Source organism: Ceratosolen solmsi, unplaced genomic scaffold (assembly GCF_000503995.2).
Source record: "Ceratosolen solmsi marchali unplaced genomic scaffold, CerSol_1.0 scaffold35, whole genome shotgun sequence".
In the NCBI taxonomy this organism is placed as follows: Eukaryota; Metazoa; Arthropoda; class Insecta; order Hymenoptera; family Agaonidae; genus Ceratosolen; species Ceratosolen solmsi.
Window position 1 is genome coordinate 1,189,426 of NW_011948423.1, and position 17,235 is coordinate 1,206,660.

The 17,235-nt window shown below is 37.4% G+C and overlaps 1 protein-coding gene across 2 annotated transcripts in view; it reads right to left on the reverse strand.

Annotated features, from left to right (window-relative positions):
- Positions 1-11,294: 11,294 nt before the first annotated feature.
- The window catches only part of LOC105362105 (homeobox protein unc-4), a 46,621-nt gene continuing 40,680 nt past the window's right edge, over positions 11,295-17,235 (reverse strand). For both annotated transcript variants that reach the window (XM_011499455.1, XM_011499456.1), the window contains exons 3-4: positions 15,484-15,687; positions 11,295-13,446 (exon numbers count right to left, since the gene is read on the reverse strand). In XM_011499455.1, coding sequence (XP_011497757.1) covers positions 12,625-13,446; positions 15,484-15,687 — 1,026 coding nt within the window. In that variant the 3' untranslated portion in view covers positions 11,295-12,624. The remainder of the gene's footprint in view (positions 13,447-15,483; positions 15,688-17,235) is intronic.

Here is a 17,235-nt window from a genome sequence, read left to right on the forward strand (position 1 = left end):
GCCGGTTGTTCCGCGGCGATTTATTAAGAGAATTATGAGCGGCCGTAGACCCTAAGAGCCGTGGCGGCAGCGGCAAGTAACTCTCGCGGAACTCTTGCCGGTGGTGCCGCTGGAGGGGGAGTGGGGTAAAACGCGACGAGTGGCGGCCGAGGGCGCGAGAGCGCTGTGGGGCCGGGGCCGTGACAGGGGAGAAGGGGTGGCAGAAAGAGGGGGGACTTCGAGGAGAGCAGCACTGTGGGCAGTGCTCGAGGAGGTGCCAGTAAGAGGCGGTACTGCCTCGTAAAACTTAGATTTACTTCTGGCTGGCTGGCCGCCATCAAATAACTTGTGTGCATTATATACGTATACGTGCGTACGCCCGCTTGTATGTGTTCCTGGACGAGGGTGCGCGCGCGCTCCTGTGTCTGTTTTCGTCCGTACGTTCATACGTGGGCGTGCTTGCGGATGCATGTGTAATTCTCTCTCTCCCTCTCTCGCTTGTTCTATCTGCCTATCTAACTATCTTCTGTGTATCTGTATGCATGCACAGGTAGATAGACACTAACAAAAAGCGCACCCCGTATAATACTCATATCTGTATGTATACGCAGCGTAGATCTCTCTTCTGGCTATCTTCTTCCAGACGAGCGAGCGAAGAAAGACAGAGAGCGTGAGAGAGAGAGAGAGAGAGAGAGAGAGAGAAACACATGCATTCGAAGTAGGAGGAGATTGAGTGAGAAAGAAAGAGAGAGATATTTATCCGCAATATTGCGCCAACAAAGGAGAAAAGTATTTTAACGCGTCGCGCGTCCGAGAAAGGAATTGTAGAAGCGGCATGTGAGCGCGCGGTCAGCTCCTCTAATTATTAGGTCTCTCGGAGGCTCTTCTCACAAGATGTATTTAAGAAGTATAATATGGTGCTTTCTATCGTTCGCTGCACTCCCCGCCTAACTCCTAACAAGTTCCTTATCACTCACACTGATAATATTTACTAGCATCTCCGATCGAAAGCAAAATATTTAATAAATTGACAATATACGTCAATCATTATATATAGTCAAAAAAATAACTAGACAAGTTTTTGCCCCGTTTTCTTATTTTACATATAAATTCGGTCCTTATATATCGTACTAGAAAAACTCGTCTTGAGATTAAGTTCGTTTTAATCATTTTTACCTCTGATCCTGATCCTCCCAACATTTCAAGGAAGCTCGCAATATTATACGCGTATAATGATTATAATTTGGGCAATCGACATTTTACGATGGAGAATACGAGAATTCTATTTAATAATACCTGCGAAATAAGCTCTGAAAGTTAAATATTTAGTAGAGGAAATCTTTGTGGAAGAAGTTTTGACCATCGTATCAAATAAATATAATAAAAATTAATTTCTTAAGATTCGATATCTCGAATAATATTGACATTCTGTAATATTTAGTTTACAATATGTTCACTTTACCTAACTGTTAATTATAGTAATCATATCTGCCAAGACACCTATGATTGCAATCTAATGAACATTTAAAAATACGATCGAATGAATTTCATTTTAATTATAAAAATGACCATCAAAAATCAAAATTAACTTTACGTGAAAACATTCATTATAGAAAAAAAAATATAACATTAGCTCTGATGATACGGCAATTTGAGAAATGATTATAAATAAATTGTGAAGATCTGTTTTTAGCAAACTTCAACAATCTTACGTAGAATGAAAATTACGTATGATGAATTACGTATGAAAAATTAGATATCTAAAAAAAAAATTGACCATATAAACCAATAAAAAAATTAAGGAAAAGTGGTGTATTCAATTTGGATTTCCACTTTCCAATTCAAATATTTATGTACATGTAATGCTTAAACTTGAAACCAAACAATCATAATAATGCAGTATTATATACTACTTCTATGAAGCGTATTTTTAATCTATATACCATAATCTCAGAATGGAATTGACTTAAAAACTAATTTCTTAAAATAAAAGCAATCAATGTCTTTGTTATACATCTAAATTATAAGTGAAAGAGGGTCGATCAATTAAAAGTAAATAAAATTTATTAAAATTTTCATAAGTTTTGAAAACAAAAGGTGTAAAAAAATAATCATAATTGACATATTAAGAACAAGTTAAAAAGAAACGATATTACCATAACTATCATACTTTCTTCTCTACTTATAAGATATATTTATGAAAAATTTACTTAGCGTTACATTCCTTATAGAGAACCTATTGAAGACAGAAAGTAACCATAGCCTCTATCGAAACTCATTTACTTATACTAAAATACTTATAATTAAACAATTACGTACGTATGCATGATATGAGCTTATTACTTTAGAAAAATTAAAAATTTTTAATTAGGGCGTTACAATGTCGACGTAATTACAATGTTCACTGCCGAATAAAATTTTAATTTTATTCAACTTTTATCGAGATTAAACGTGGGTATATAAAAAGAAATCATTATTTTCCTCAATTTAACAAATAAAAATTCAAGAAGCCCAAATTATTAAAAGATTCGAGAAAATATCATAAAATATCAAAAGGCTTCTTAGAATTGATTGATTTGATATATTGTTACAATTAATATATAAAAAAAATAAAATAAAAGGCTCATTAAAAAATGAATAATATTTCTACGATATTCCAATATCGAAAATATTATTAATCCAAGAAATTTTTAAATCATTCATAAAAACGTGTCTAATTCATATTGTTAATATCACATAATTTCATACCTCCCAGATCGAATTTCAGTTGCACTTACACTGAGTATTCAACTTTCTTATCAGACATAAGTACGCAACCGATCGAGACCATTACGAACAATAAATAATATCGTCGAGCCCATAACCATAAACATTCAATCGAAAATTTCGCATACACAAAATTTCACAGCACCGATATGAACAAAAAACAAAACAACGCAACGCAAAATAAAACAAATGAACAGAAAGAAAGAAAAAAAAACAAAAGTACTCGAAAACGCGCATATTAATTTTAAGTGGCCATTTTTTCTGCCCTCGAACGCACGATTCACGATTCGATCTTCATATAGTTTTCGCTCGCTCCGTAATCCTATATGAAATCTCACCCTGACTTCGAGTATACATTATGCATAATTAAGAGCAAAATTCTAACAGAAAAAACGAGAGGAAAAAGTAAGTAAAAAATAAAGGAGAAACAACAATCTAGAGGAAAAAGAAGGAAAGGGAATATTAAGCAAACACACGCTGCGCAAGCTTATCAAAGTTGGCAACAACATGCAGAAGAGTTCGAAGGAACGTAATAAATCGCCGGCAACCATAATATTCGGACGCCGACCCCGCTATCTTCTTCTTTCTCCTCCGCTTTTTCGACGCATACGCGATACGTCGTAGGCGACCGCTGCCTCTCTCACTCTCACTCTCACTCTCACTCTCTCTCTCTCTCTCTCTCTCTCTCTTTCTCTTTATCTATCTATCTAACTATCTCCTTCTCTCTTTCTCTCACTTTTCTCCTATCAGCAATCTTGGCGCATAAGCGGAATAAAATTTGGTAATAAAATTTGTTCCCGGCGGTTAAGAGGGCTTGGGCTTTGCCAAAAGCGGCTATTAATTTTTTTATCTGCCATCTTCCCTCGCCCCTCTCCGACTCTCTCCCACTCACCCAGCGTCCAAGAAGAGAAGGAGAGCGAGAGCTTTTCAATATCCGACGAGCTCTTAAAAAAGTGCTCGTCTGCGCGCTCGTCTCGTATTTCGTATATCGTACGAGCTCGTATCACCCCCTCCTCCGCGTCCCCATTACGTATGTGCATGTAAATGGCCAAGATGCATCCTATCTCCTTCCGTCGCCAGTGCATGTGCATAAGCAAGACCGTCGAAACCTAGTCTCGTCGAAGAGGACCGCGTCCTTTAGAAAAGTAGCCCTCCTCCCGGGTAACGAGGGGCTCGTCAAACTCACGATCGTGAGATCCTGGTGTCCTCGTGACCGTCGTCGTCCAGTGTCGCGTCGTCGCCGGCTCCGTTGATTTTCTCTCTTTTTTTCACGTTAAAGCGCCCAACGGGGAGTAGGAAGTGAAATTCACGGTACTGCTCGCGCCGTAAGGGTACATAATACTTACCAGGAGGTCTGCATTGAAGATATGGAATATTGAATTCTTAAATGGAGCATCTTTTAATCTGGAATGAAATCTCAATGCACTTGGACTACTATAGTGAGCTCATTGAGAGTGGAAGAATGTTTGGAAGAGCAGGGATAGCCGTTATTAAAGACACGCGTGTCAATAAACTATAATGAAACGCCGTTTTTATTAAAGTATTTCGAGAGATTTAGAGCCCGTGATAGGTGCTCATAAAATCGAAATTTAAAATCATACGTAATGCGTATTTTTATAAGATGGCGAATAATTTATCCAAAGCTGGACGATTTAATCTAGTTTTAAGAAATAATATAAGTCAAGAGAATGACCTACCTATAAGATTTTAATTTAATTAAACGATCATATTCCACTGGTATTTGATTAATTTTTTGATAATTTTCACAGCTTCAATTCATGTTATTGTTCAAAGAGAATTTTTTTTAAATCATAGTTGAAGCCTTTTTGACACAATAATATGTATTGTTCAATTATAAGTAATGGAATGCAAAATTCTGTGCGTTACTTCATTACCATTGGCTTATGAGTAGTAAATAATATATTACCATTAAATTCATAATGTAGTTGATCATATCAACGTAGAAGCCAATGTATAAAAAGACTGTCAAATATTAGATTTAACATAAATAATGTATTGTATGCGCTGAATTACAAAGAAAAATATATAAATTAGATCGTATTACTGTTAATGCTGTATTTTTAGTAAAATCTACGATTGTTAATTCTTTTTGCATACTTAAAATATGTAGTAATAATATATTGGAAAAACTCTTGAGGATCCACGCGCCTCACTCATTTGTATTGCACACAATATCTTTAGGTGTAATTTTATATTTCATCCTCATGCATTTGAATACCAAGTAGATGATATAAACTGAGTAACTGAAAAACACAAATTAAACCAAAAAAAAAGATGCGTATTCCAATCTGTAACCCATTATTTATATAGAAATGAATTCTCTTACATTTTTTCAGACATGAATGATTATTTAAATCAGAATTAAAAAAAAGTCCGTTTAAGCTGATACTAAATTTAAAATTATTTTTAATGTTGCTACTTGCTTGAAAACTTGATGCGTACGTAACTGTATAAATATTATAAAATTCTATAAGACGTAGGAAATCTTGTGCTACAATTTATTTAAATGCGAATAAGCTTTACTTAAGTCGTGTCAGTAAAATTATCATTTACCGATTAAAGCCCAACGGTAAAATTTATTACTTTACAAAAATATACCAATATAGCTTTTAAGGGTTATATAAATTCTCTTGAATACTATTTTCTCTAGATACCATTTAAAATGAGAAAGAAAATTCACTTTATATTGTCGACTTATTACTTAATAAATTAATACGATACATAAAAATAATTACATCAAATAATAATATATGACTAAGAATTAATACTTTCATATTTCAAAATATCTTTTATTATATATCTATTATTATTATTATTATTATTATTATTATTATTATTATTATTATTATTATTATTATTATTATTATTATTATTATTATTATTATTCTCTCAACAATTAAAGGGATGTGTATATTTGCGGTAACAGTATTATTGTTTCTAAACACGATGTCACAAAATGTAGTAGATAAACTTTAAACTTTTTAATATGTTTAAGGTTCTAAGGAAAAATCTTTATATTTAATTTTTAATTTAATGCCTAGATTTTAATAACGAATGCAAGAAAATCATGATTTTATATTTATATTACATATTACTCATTAGCAATAAAAAATAAATTTCTTAATTTATTTTTATATTCGAATTTATATTATAATAAGAGTAATAATATTATAGTAGTATAAAATTAAAAAGAAAACTAATCAAATATAAATAACAATCTTAATAAAAATAAAAATAGTTTTGACTAAATATATTTTTTTAAAATTCGTTAAACATTTAGAAATAATATGTAAGTTAAAAAATATACTCAAATTATATAAAATTTATTTAAATTTTTAAACGCGAATTCACGCGTTAGTGTTAAAGAAAACAAACAATGAATAGCCATTTAATAAAATTTGTTATAGCTTTTTTTTCTGAAGTTTCGATGCATAATAAAGAAGTGTAAATTAATAAATGTTCAAACGAAATATCAATAAAATTTTTCATTTCTCCTCAATATCTTCAATCCTTTAGTACTTTCTTCGCTGCGTTTCTCATCGTCCCTAGGCATTAACAGCATTAACATAATCAAGTCAGTTGAGACATTAAATCTCACCTACACTCACGCATTTATATTAAAACACAACCTTTTTTATTCGAACATGAATACCGCGGCAACTTTTAGCAGCGATTGATTTTCTTATGATTAATGAATAACGAACAATGGGCGCTCCCAGAATTCAATTCTGTAATAAAGACATACGGAGAAGTATTTTTATTAATAACGCGCCACGAAATAAATTCTCGCTCCTTTACCGACACTGAAACTTAAGTCTACATTATAGCAAGTTTCTTACATTTCAATTTACTAAATATAGATGTTAATGCAGCCTGTTATTAATCATTAATCAGTTTCGATCGAAAATATCCTCAAGATTAACTAAGTGCAAAATATGAAATCATAATAGAAGATATATTGCGTTAATAGAATGGGGATTAAACGTTTTCGAAATAAGCTTAATGTATAAAGTCTAATCCTTTATAAGCGTTGCGAAATAAACGAAAACTGCTCTACACAAAAGTCAGCTTAATCAGCATTGCGTAATGCATTTAGCAATTTAAAGTTTTGTAACTCATCCCATACTTTGGAAAGTTCGCCTAAAACAAAGTCGGGAGTTTAAAATATTAAGACAGCCTCTGTTACATGCATGTAAAGCAGCACTTGTGCATCGATAATTTCAAAACTCGCGCTTGCACGTCAAAAGTACGGTGCTCTCGGCCGGCTTTAAAAACCATTGGCAAAATTCTTTTGCACACGAGATAACCGACTGCCCTCGTAAAAAATAATTTCTTCATCTCGAGGGGCTCGATCCTCCTTTAACGAGAAATATTTATCGGCGGCTCAGCTTTTTCCCCAATCATTGATACATTCGCGAGTGACGCGGGGAGAAATGATCGAGGCGCGCATCGAGCCATGATAATTGTACCCCCTTATCGGGCCTTAAACGTCGCTCTTACAAGGCCGCGGCAAAACGAGCATCAGGCACGCAGCTCTTTAATAAGGACCTTCTTCCGCGGCTGATTTATATGCCCCTATGCGCTAGTGCCTCGGCGCAGCGTATTGTATTGAATACATCGATAAAGATAATAATAACAATGAGGGTGAGAGGGGGCCGGGCTCGCGATGGCAAAAGCGCCGGGAGAGGGAGGAGAGGGCTCGAAAGCGAGAAAAGAAGTGCGCATTAGCGGTTAACGCGACGTGCGTGGGTGGAGTCGTCCGGGCCCGGGAGAAACAAAGAGAGCACGAAGGCGCGAGCGGCAGCCGGTGTGGGAGCGCGATTGGATTCCGGCGATAAGACCGCTGGGAACGGGCCCCTCAAATGCTTTATATGCGAACCCTCGACCTGCGACCCCGCATCTGCCGGCCATGATCTACTCGCTGGCCCTAACTCGATCGATTTGCACCTCGCGGCCCAGCGACGGGCCCCGTAACTCTCCAAGCACCGCGCCAGCTTTTCCCCCAGATCTCTATCTTTATTTGTACTGTTTTTTATCGGCGAGCGAGGCCTCATTATTGCCTGGGTCTCGATTTTTTATTCGCGCGCGTTAATGGATTCCCGAGATGGTGCGCTTTTCCACGGCCGGATCTCGCACTCTACGTACATGCGGGCACTTCTTTCGGCTAGATCGCGAATCTTAATTGCATCGGAGGTCCGAACGATCTTGCGAATTAGGTTTGCAATTGCAGAGCGTAAAAGTCCCAAATTATCAGATTCGCTTATGCCGGGACATTGCTGATTTATGATTTGTCCTTCGGCATGAAAATTCACTTAAATCCAGGCACCTCTACCATCATTTTATCGCGCAATCGATTTTATCAAATTAATTATTTTATGGGGTGATAAATTCACCTTGAAAGAGGCCGAATTATCGATAGATCCTGCAAAGATGCAATGATTCTTTTAATCAAATTGAGGATATTAATCTACAGAGCGTGTCAGATTGTCGTGAAAATAACATATCTTTTTTAGTTATTTCATATGGAAGATCCATCATTACCGTTATTACCGATATCGGCATAATCATAATCGTCATCATCGTGACTATTATTATTCTTATTGTTGTTGTTGTTGTTGATGTTGTTGTTGTTATTCATATTATTATAATTGTGAAAAATAACCGTCGATACGAGTACCCCGTTAATCGAATGAGCCAAGAGACGCAAATATTCGAATTTTAAATGTAAAGAAAATTAAAACTCCGTGATTTTAATTAATTATTTTCTCAATCTAGCCTAACCTCAAAGAGTATATACATGAAATTAGTTGGAATTGTCTTGGCACGAAGAAATTTTATTTGCGGAGAGAACGACGAACCGTCTAGTGCAAGAGAATCGACAACTTCTAGAATTACGTATAAGTAATTCAAGTTTCTAAATGTTCTAGCGACGAATCTAATTTCCAAATAATATTCGCGAAGTATTCGAAGGGCCGATAACGAGGACTCCGCTAAGATATTAGCCGGCCTTTTCACCAAATGATCGATCAATTACCCGCTTATTGCCGCTCGGCTTCGACATCCCATGATTGCGACGCGCCACCTTATCCCCCGAAAGATCGTAAAAGCAAGGAAAAAGGCACGCGACCAGCGGGAAAACGTCTTAATGCAATCAGCCTATAGCACTCATTACTTTGCATTATCCGGCTATAATGGTGCTGCGGTGGCTCCTGATTTACAGCCCGCTTAAGCTTTATCCGTCACCTGCTCAGGTGAGACCGCCTCCGACCACCTGGTCGAGCATTCACGTGACCCGATAATTCTCCAATGCGCGCGAATGCGATACGATTTTTGAAATCCCAAGTCCGCGTAATGAAGTCACTTTCTCGCTCGCATCCGTATTACGTTTGCGGCTCGGTCTCAGGACTCTCGATGTACTGCTAATTGGGCGCGCGGCCGAGAAGAAATCAAAGTTCTTACACGTTTCCGTACCATCGTTGCGTTTCACAATTGACATAAGCGTTAATTATTGCTCGATAAAATACGCTTGTTTATTGGAAGGGTGAAGAGTGGAATTACGTAGACTTGGAGATGGAAATCGTGACAACGAGGATTTGTGGTACAAGCTGGACTAATGAAATTCGCGATGTAATATTATTGCCGAATAATTGATAAACCCATCCTGTGTAATTGAAGTACAAGTTAAAAATGCTATAAAAGAAATAAAAGGTACGACGTTCTTTCTACAATCAAGTAAAAGTGATACGCTTGACTTTCATATATGAATGTGAAATTCATTCTTAATGTAAAAGTCAACAAAATAGTAACGAAAATAATTAAATATATGCTCGTCATCAATTTGAAAATGAAAAATAATGAATACCTCACATTTCGTTAACTCGTGGTTAAAACTAATGCAAACGTTCACATTTCAGAACCCCAAGTGTATACGTATCAAATAAATTTAACGTGCATCTCCCATTTCTTTTCCTTTTTCCTCATCTTTCGCGCACGCATGAATAATCTCGTCGTGCGACATCAAGTCTCTAGAGATCGCCTTATGCCACGACGAGGACAACGATGACGTTCGGTAATATGTCTTAGCGATTGGTTACCGACATTCCGAGTTAGAGACAAGATAGAAAAGAGCGTGAGGGTAGGGAGGGTGAGAGGGAGAAGGGGGTATAATTCAACGCAATAAGTAAGACCTCGACAAGCGCACTTTGAATGCTCCCTGCCGTATACTGAATAATTATATTATATAGATATATAATACTGTCGTGTATGTATGCACACAATAGCCTTTTGTTACATTGCGTCCCTCCGATAGTGGAGTCAAAGAACTCTATCTTCTTTTTCTTCTCTCATATCTCTCTCTCTCTCTCTCTCTGTCTCTCTTTCTCACACACGGGTGCGCGCGCGCACACACACACACACATACACACACAGCTAGCGTACAATCTCTCTGTCTCTCAGCCGCTTTTTACGGCGATTCTTTACCGCTTAATTGTGATTAAGACCACAGCGACTAAAAAGAGGAAAATAAAAACAATATAAGAGAAAGTTAAAAATTAATTCAAGATAAACAATTTAATTGGCAATTGCTCTGTCTTCGACTTTTTACTGCCAATGAACGTTTTTTTTTCTTTTTTTTTTAATATAACGTTTACGATCTTGTCTAAAATTGAAATGGAAGCGATGGTCATATTTTATTCAATTGTCTTAAGGCTTTTACGACAGGCGTGATGAAATAATAATTAAATGTAGAACATTTACATTCATATTTTGCTAATGTTCTGCAACCGCTGAAAATGAATGCATATTTTTGTTCGAACAATGTCATTTCTTTGTCTAACAAAACATTGTAAATTAATGGTAGATTTATGAAATAACTTTAATGTACTTACCACGATGTTTGAAATACATGAAAAAATTTTCAACAAAGAAGAAATATCTACTGGAAAACAAAAAAATAAATTAAATCACATTTACACAGATAGTCGATTAAATTTAACAATATTTTCATGATAAATTCAAACGATCCATGTTTATCTAAAATCTATAACTAATAAAACTATGATGTACTAGTCAACCAAATGCTTAGAAATTTCATCAAATTTATGTTATTAAATAAAATAATAATAAGATCATATTGACAATCTTATTAGAAATAATGTTTTTTTCTCTTATTTTTACTTGTTTGTTTTGTATTGTTTTTTCTTTTATTTTTCTTTTGTGAAATATTTTCGTTATTTTCAGCCTAAACATTTGCCTAATTATTGTTTATTAGCACATAATGTTGTGTATAATGGGAATGACGAAAGGACTAGAATAACGTGGGATTGTTGTAGAGTAAAACAATAAACAAATATTTTGAGAATAAATTAATATATATTTATATTGGATATACGATAGGTACTGTCTCGAATCTCTGTTTATGGCAACTATGAAATCCGCCGATCGGACTCGATTATTATAGCTCCTTCATCGTCACACTCGAAGAAGCTAGATTTTTTCGGTAAACATTCAACTGCAATGTTTTTCTTTTTTTTTGTTTTTTTGTTTTTATGAATTCGTGGCTATGGCTATGGCATCATTTCATTTTACTTTTATTTTCATCTGGTTCGTATTTACACACCTCGAAACAAATCGACTTCTTCATTCGTGTTTCACATTTAATCAATTCTATTGCTTCAAAATGTAATCGCCGAACACTGGGTATCCGTTAAACTACACGTCGATTAAATTACGCTTTTGACTATTTACAATAAATACACTTGACGCTCTACTTTATCGTTTCGATACTCGTATTAGCTTTTTAAATTTTTGACCTTACAGTTTATGCTTTAACTTTGCTTTCCGAGATATTTTGAGAGAAAAATTCCTTTTACGTTTTTGAAAATTTAATCAACACAAAACCATGAACTACTTCACTTTCTTCAAAAATTTCTCAAAACGATTCATTATCAACTGCCATTTGGAGCCCATCGACAATTCATGGTTGATACGTACCACCGGACATGTTTATTGCACAGTAATTATTAAAGAGTTACGAGGAAACGAAGAGAAAGAAAACCTCGATAAGGAAGATACGGCACTTTTTTTCTTTCTTTCTAGTCTAGAATATGAACTAGTAGTGCGGATATGTTGGAAGCGATATGCGCGGTAAAAGGATGGACAAATCATTCTCGAACTCGCGTTATCGAAGATTGACTCCGTACACAGTAACTTAAGATTGTTAAATTTAATATTTTACTCTTAAATCTATGAACTTCAACCATTCGCTCAATTTTGGAAATATAGCTTTTAGGATCGGAATAATAACTCTAGCGGTTCAAAACATCAGCTTGTTTACGGCAATGCGTCATCCGGTTATGATAGAAACGCCATCGAACGAAACATATATATTTAAATAAACATAAATACGTAAAGTCTTTCGCTGTATAAAATTCTTTTACAAGCAGTACATTTTACAATAATCTGCCCATAACAATTACTATAAAACACATTTGTCTTTAATGCGCACTTTGGAATCAGCAGAATTTTAAGATAATATCTACATCGTTGTAAAAGCTGTGCCATTCCAATTAAAAAATCACACGAGCAATCTTTTTGAACGCACTATTCACCTACTGAACACGATATGTAAATACGTCAAATTAATAAAATAATCTTTCTTGCGACACGAACAAGTCTACTCTTGTAAAAAAATACTACTAAGCCCTTTACTGTGTAGGAAAACGCGACAACACCATTCAAATCAATTTCCCATGCCATCCTCGAAACATTCACACAGCGGCGACACCTGCGATTCTTCCTCTCACGCGTTATTCGCTCTCCTTATCCTCGTCAGGCCTCTCGACTTTATCTCAGCCAGGACTACGTCAGCGTCGGCGATGTCGGCAGCGAGTTCGCAGAGGACGCCGGTGAAGCTGCCGGCGACTTGAAGTCTCTGCCCGCGACGATGGACGACGGTATCGAGTCCTTTGTGTCCTGCTGATGATGATGGTGATGATGGTGATGGTGATGGTGCTGGTTGGTCTCCGAGGTACCGCATCGATTGTTACCTAGAAGACTGTCAATGGAGAACGGATTGAGCCGTCGCCTTTCCTCGCGGCCCTTGACCGATAGGTCGATGCTACTGCTCTGGACTTCGTCGTCGATACTCGAGCTCCTCGCAGTCGTAGTTGTCGTTGTCGTCGCATTCGTCTGGATATCGCCGACCGACGTCTGCCTGATGGAGCCGTTGCCCGCGCTCAGGCCAACCAGTTCTCTGCGCCGTTCCAGCAAACTCAGACCCCAGTGGTGAATGCTTTGCTGGTGATTTAAATGTAAACTGGTGTTGGGGCTGGTCAGGTGGCCCAGCTGGTGATGACTCGTTGCCACGGTGTTGCGTCGCTGCTCGCTCGTGGTGTTGTCGGAAGACGAGGACAGTACTCGAGGATACGATTCGCCGTCGATGGAGCCGTCGGCGGCTGAATCCATGCGTTCGCTGCCGCTCTCGCTACATGAGTCGAGGCCTCCAACAACGTCGATCTCCTCGTTCATGTCGTTGCCCGAGCCCGAGATGCTGTTGCTTTCATTGTTGTTGTTATTCATACCGTGGCCGAAGCTGCCGTTCAGGGAGTTTCCGCCGCCACTTGCCGCAGCACTGCGTGACTCCCATTCGGCCCTCAGTGTCGACAAGTCCACCGTGATACCCTGGGCAAATCAAGCATATGTTTGGCGTTACATGATGTCGCTGCCTCGGTTACGGCAATCTCATTATCTCGCCACGTTTAAATGTAATGAGCTGCGAATGCCGTTAATGATTTGAATTGCGTTGTGGCATTTATTTAATATAAATCCACTACGAGACAATGTGTGCTGCAGATAGAAAGCACATCGGGTGGCGGGGGCTTGAAGCTTTAAATGAGTAATTTAAACAGGCGATTAATCAGAGGGAGTGAAGATGTGACGTTAACGATAAAGTGAAATGAAATAATCTATTTTTAAAATTCGTGTTTCAATGGATAATAATTTAAAGCATTAATTTTACGAAATCAAGCATAGTTAGTTTACAAAAATCATTCCTACATACCACGACCTGCAAGCAACACTAACCGATAACTAATAATATATGGATTTCAATAAGAATAATAATAATTCTGAGAAACAATAAGAATATCAATCAGCATTTATAGCTACATAACATTTCCTGTCCATTGAAACATTATAATTTTATGTATATAATATAATAGTTCGTTTGTTAAATTGATAAAATAATTATATTGTTTTAAACGTTCGCCTAGAAATACTTCGTTTAATTTTTCGTTAAATTAAATATTTTCGTTTCTAATAAACATTTTAAGGTTCTATCTAATTTGAATTACACACACACACACACACACACACACACACACACACACACACACACATATATATATATATATATATATGTTAAATTGATAAAATAATTATATTGTTTTAAACGTTCGCCTAGAAATACTTCGTTTAATTTTTCGTTAAATTAAATATTTTCGTTTCTAATAAACATTTTAAGGTTCTATCTAATTTGAATTACACACACACACACACACACACACACACACACACACACACACACAGATATATATATATATATATATATACGAATAAATGAAATGAAATAAAAGGCAATATTGATGATTTTAGCAATGTTTTAAATTTTACGGAGATTTCAATCTCAGGATGGAATAAATTATATCGATCCAATCGAAGAAAATAATTGTACTATTTCTATATAAAAAGTAACGCCAACGATTACTTTTCTCTAAGCATAGCCGTAATGCAAGTAGAGTGTATTAATTATTGATAATGATTAGTAGTATATAATTTCATTGTCCTTATAAAATTAATGGTTTGTTACCATAAAATTCAAACACGTATGATGCATGTGCCGTGAACAAATTTTAATCAATAAATCACATTAATTAAAACCATAATATACAAATTACAACGTAAGAATAATAAAAAGAACATAATAATAATAGTATTATTTACTTTATAATAGGATTTATAAACGTAGCGTTATTATCAAAGTGAAAGTGATAGTGCATTTGAATTTGAAAGGCTAGTTGACAGCTATAACAAATTATAACGTTGAATTTATTTTGAAATGTCGAGTGCATACAAAGCAGCACCATTAGAAGTGACAAATATTTTAAAATTAAAAGCCAATTGAGCGAATCTGAAGCTAGCACCACACTATACTAATGAAGATAATTCTAGTTTATACATCAAAAATAATTATAGTATGCAAATGATCTAATCAGCTCGAAGAACAAGATTTAATTTAATCGCACGAGTCTCGGAGAAAAAGAGAGAAATTAAAAAGAAAACGAAGGAATTCACATTTATCTATATTTTAATTTCACTTTCGAAAAAATCCAACTTATTAACTTGTCTACCCCCTAATTCCTCCGGCGTTTTTTATTAGTCGAGCGTGTTGCATTCTGAATTTCAAATAATCAAAGGCACCTCCTCCTCCTTCACGGTAACAAATAAAAGGAAAAAATAGGAAAAAAAATAGGAAGAAGCGAGCGAACGCTCTCTTTTGTTTCGCGTTTCCTTCAGCTTTCATTCCCCTTCCCGTTTCCTCGTCCCCATCCTCTCTACACCATCCACCCGTCACGGCCTCCTCTTGTCCCCTCCTCTCTGAGGGGCCACCTTTTATTTCCCCTCACAAGGAGATCCAAGATTAATTTAGATCGTTCTCACCTTCGCCGCCAATTTTCTCTGCTGCCTCTCGAGCGCCTTCATCAGCTTCTTGTGCCGCCTCTCGCGCTCTTTCCTGCGCAGCTCCTCGGGCGGAATCGGCTCGCCGCTGCAGCTTTGAGGATGGGCGTTGTGCGCTGGCCTGCCCGGGCCCTTCTTCGTATGCTCCTTCTTCCTCCACTTGGCCCGTCGATTTTGAAACCATACCTGAAAGCACAAAGCCGCCCGCGCACGGTCTTGCTTTTAATAAGTCCGTAAGCATGAGTGCGCCCCCGCGCGCTTACGTGCACCCGTGGCTGAGCTCTGCGCTGGGCTCTCGGTCCGCACTCGCAAACGCACTCGATTCTATGCTTTTACGCGCGTCGTCGACAAGGGTAGCGCAAGCCGTGAGGCTTTGCGGTTGTGTTTTTGCGGCAGCGCTGACCGAAGGTCGCGAGGTGAGCATCCGGCGATGCGGTTATCCGGCCTTTAAGGAGTCTTAATAGTCATGTATCAAGCCTGATTGCATTGCATTTGTCTTAATGCTGTTTTAAAGGAACCGAAGGTATAATAACAGCCATTGCAATAAATATATCAACGCTTAATGCGCTCCTCATCGCGTAAATGATTATCAATTTTGAAGCCCATGCGTTTTCCATTAGATAGCAACGTTCTTTCTTTACTGGGATGAACTCGTCTTTTTCAATTACGTCGATATACATAGGTGAAAGATGACACGTGGCTTAGAAGGAGAAACAATTTGCATAAAATGGAAAACACTAGAATCGACGAGAGTTCCTTATATTTTCACCTGCGCCCGTACCGCGTTACCATAATCGATAAAATGCCACACAAACGTATGGGTTGCTTGCATTTGATATTCTGCACAATGATCGTCAATAATTAATGACATCGAGTCTTTAACATAAAGATTTATTACATATTTCTATTTCTTCACGGTTGTGATAACGAAATTTTTTACATACATTATGTAGGTAGCACGGGAGCCAGTCTAGAACAATGTCGTACTAAACAAACTCCCTTCTAATGTAAGTATCTACTTGTAAAAACAATTTAACTCCCATAATCCAACATAAATACAAAGTCATAAAGTCCAGTTAATCTTGTGTTAATTTCCACCGAATAATCTCTTTCGCGCACGGGCATACACTGGTAAAACGGCCATTCCCACACGTTTTGGAACGCAAAAAAACTCACGTTCGTACGCGAAACGGTGAAATATTGTCACCTCGTTACAGTAACGGTAAGTGCGAGGCTCGAACGAATCGCCATCGAATCATCGCCGAGATATTATCGTACGAGTCAGTGTAGAAATTGCTGGCTCGCCAGCCAAGTCTGACATTACCTCGCAACACCTCCTCGTGCAAATAGGGATAAATACGCTTGAAACTAACCTCTCCTTGGTGAAGGAGGGAGAGGCGAATCGCGCGACAGCGCGGCGCGCAAGGGGATAGAGACATTAACGGCCAGGGAGGGGGCCGAGGGCGATGGGGGTAGTGAGGCAGCGGGGGCTTAAGTGGCGCTGGCCTCGCACGCGAATGTGCATGCGAAATCGATAGGGAAGCCCAGGCCATGCTGGGCTCTCGATCCCGGCCCACCTCCCGGCTCCCTTAGCCCCTGCCTCCACCGGCAGGTGCCTAGAGGGCGAAAATTGACCCGAGTCGCGTGTCGCGGGCCTTTTCCTTTTCGTCCGACTAACGACGCTCGCGCGTGATTTATAAAGCCTCGAGACTCTCGCTTTCTCCTTTGCCACCT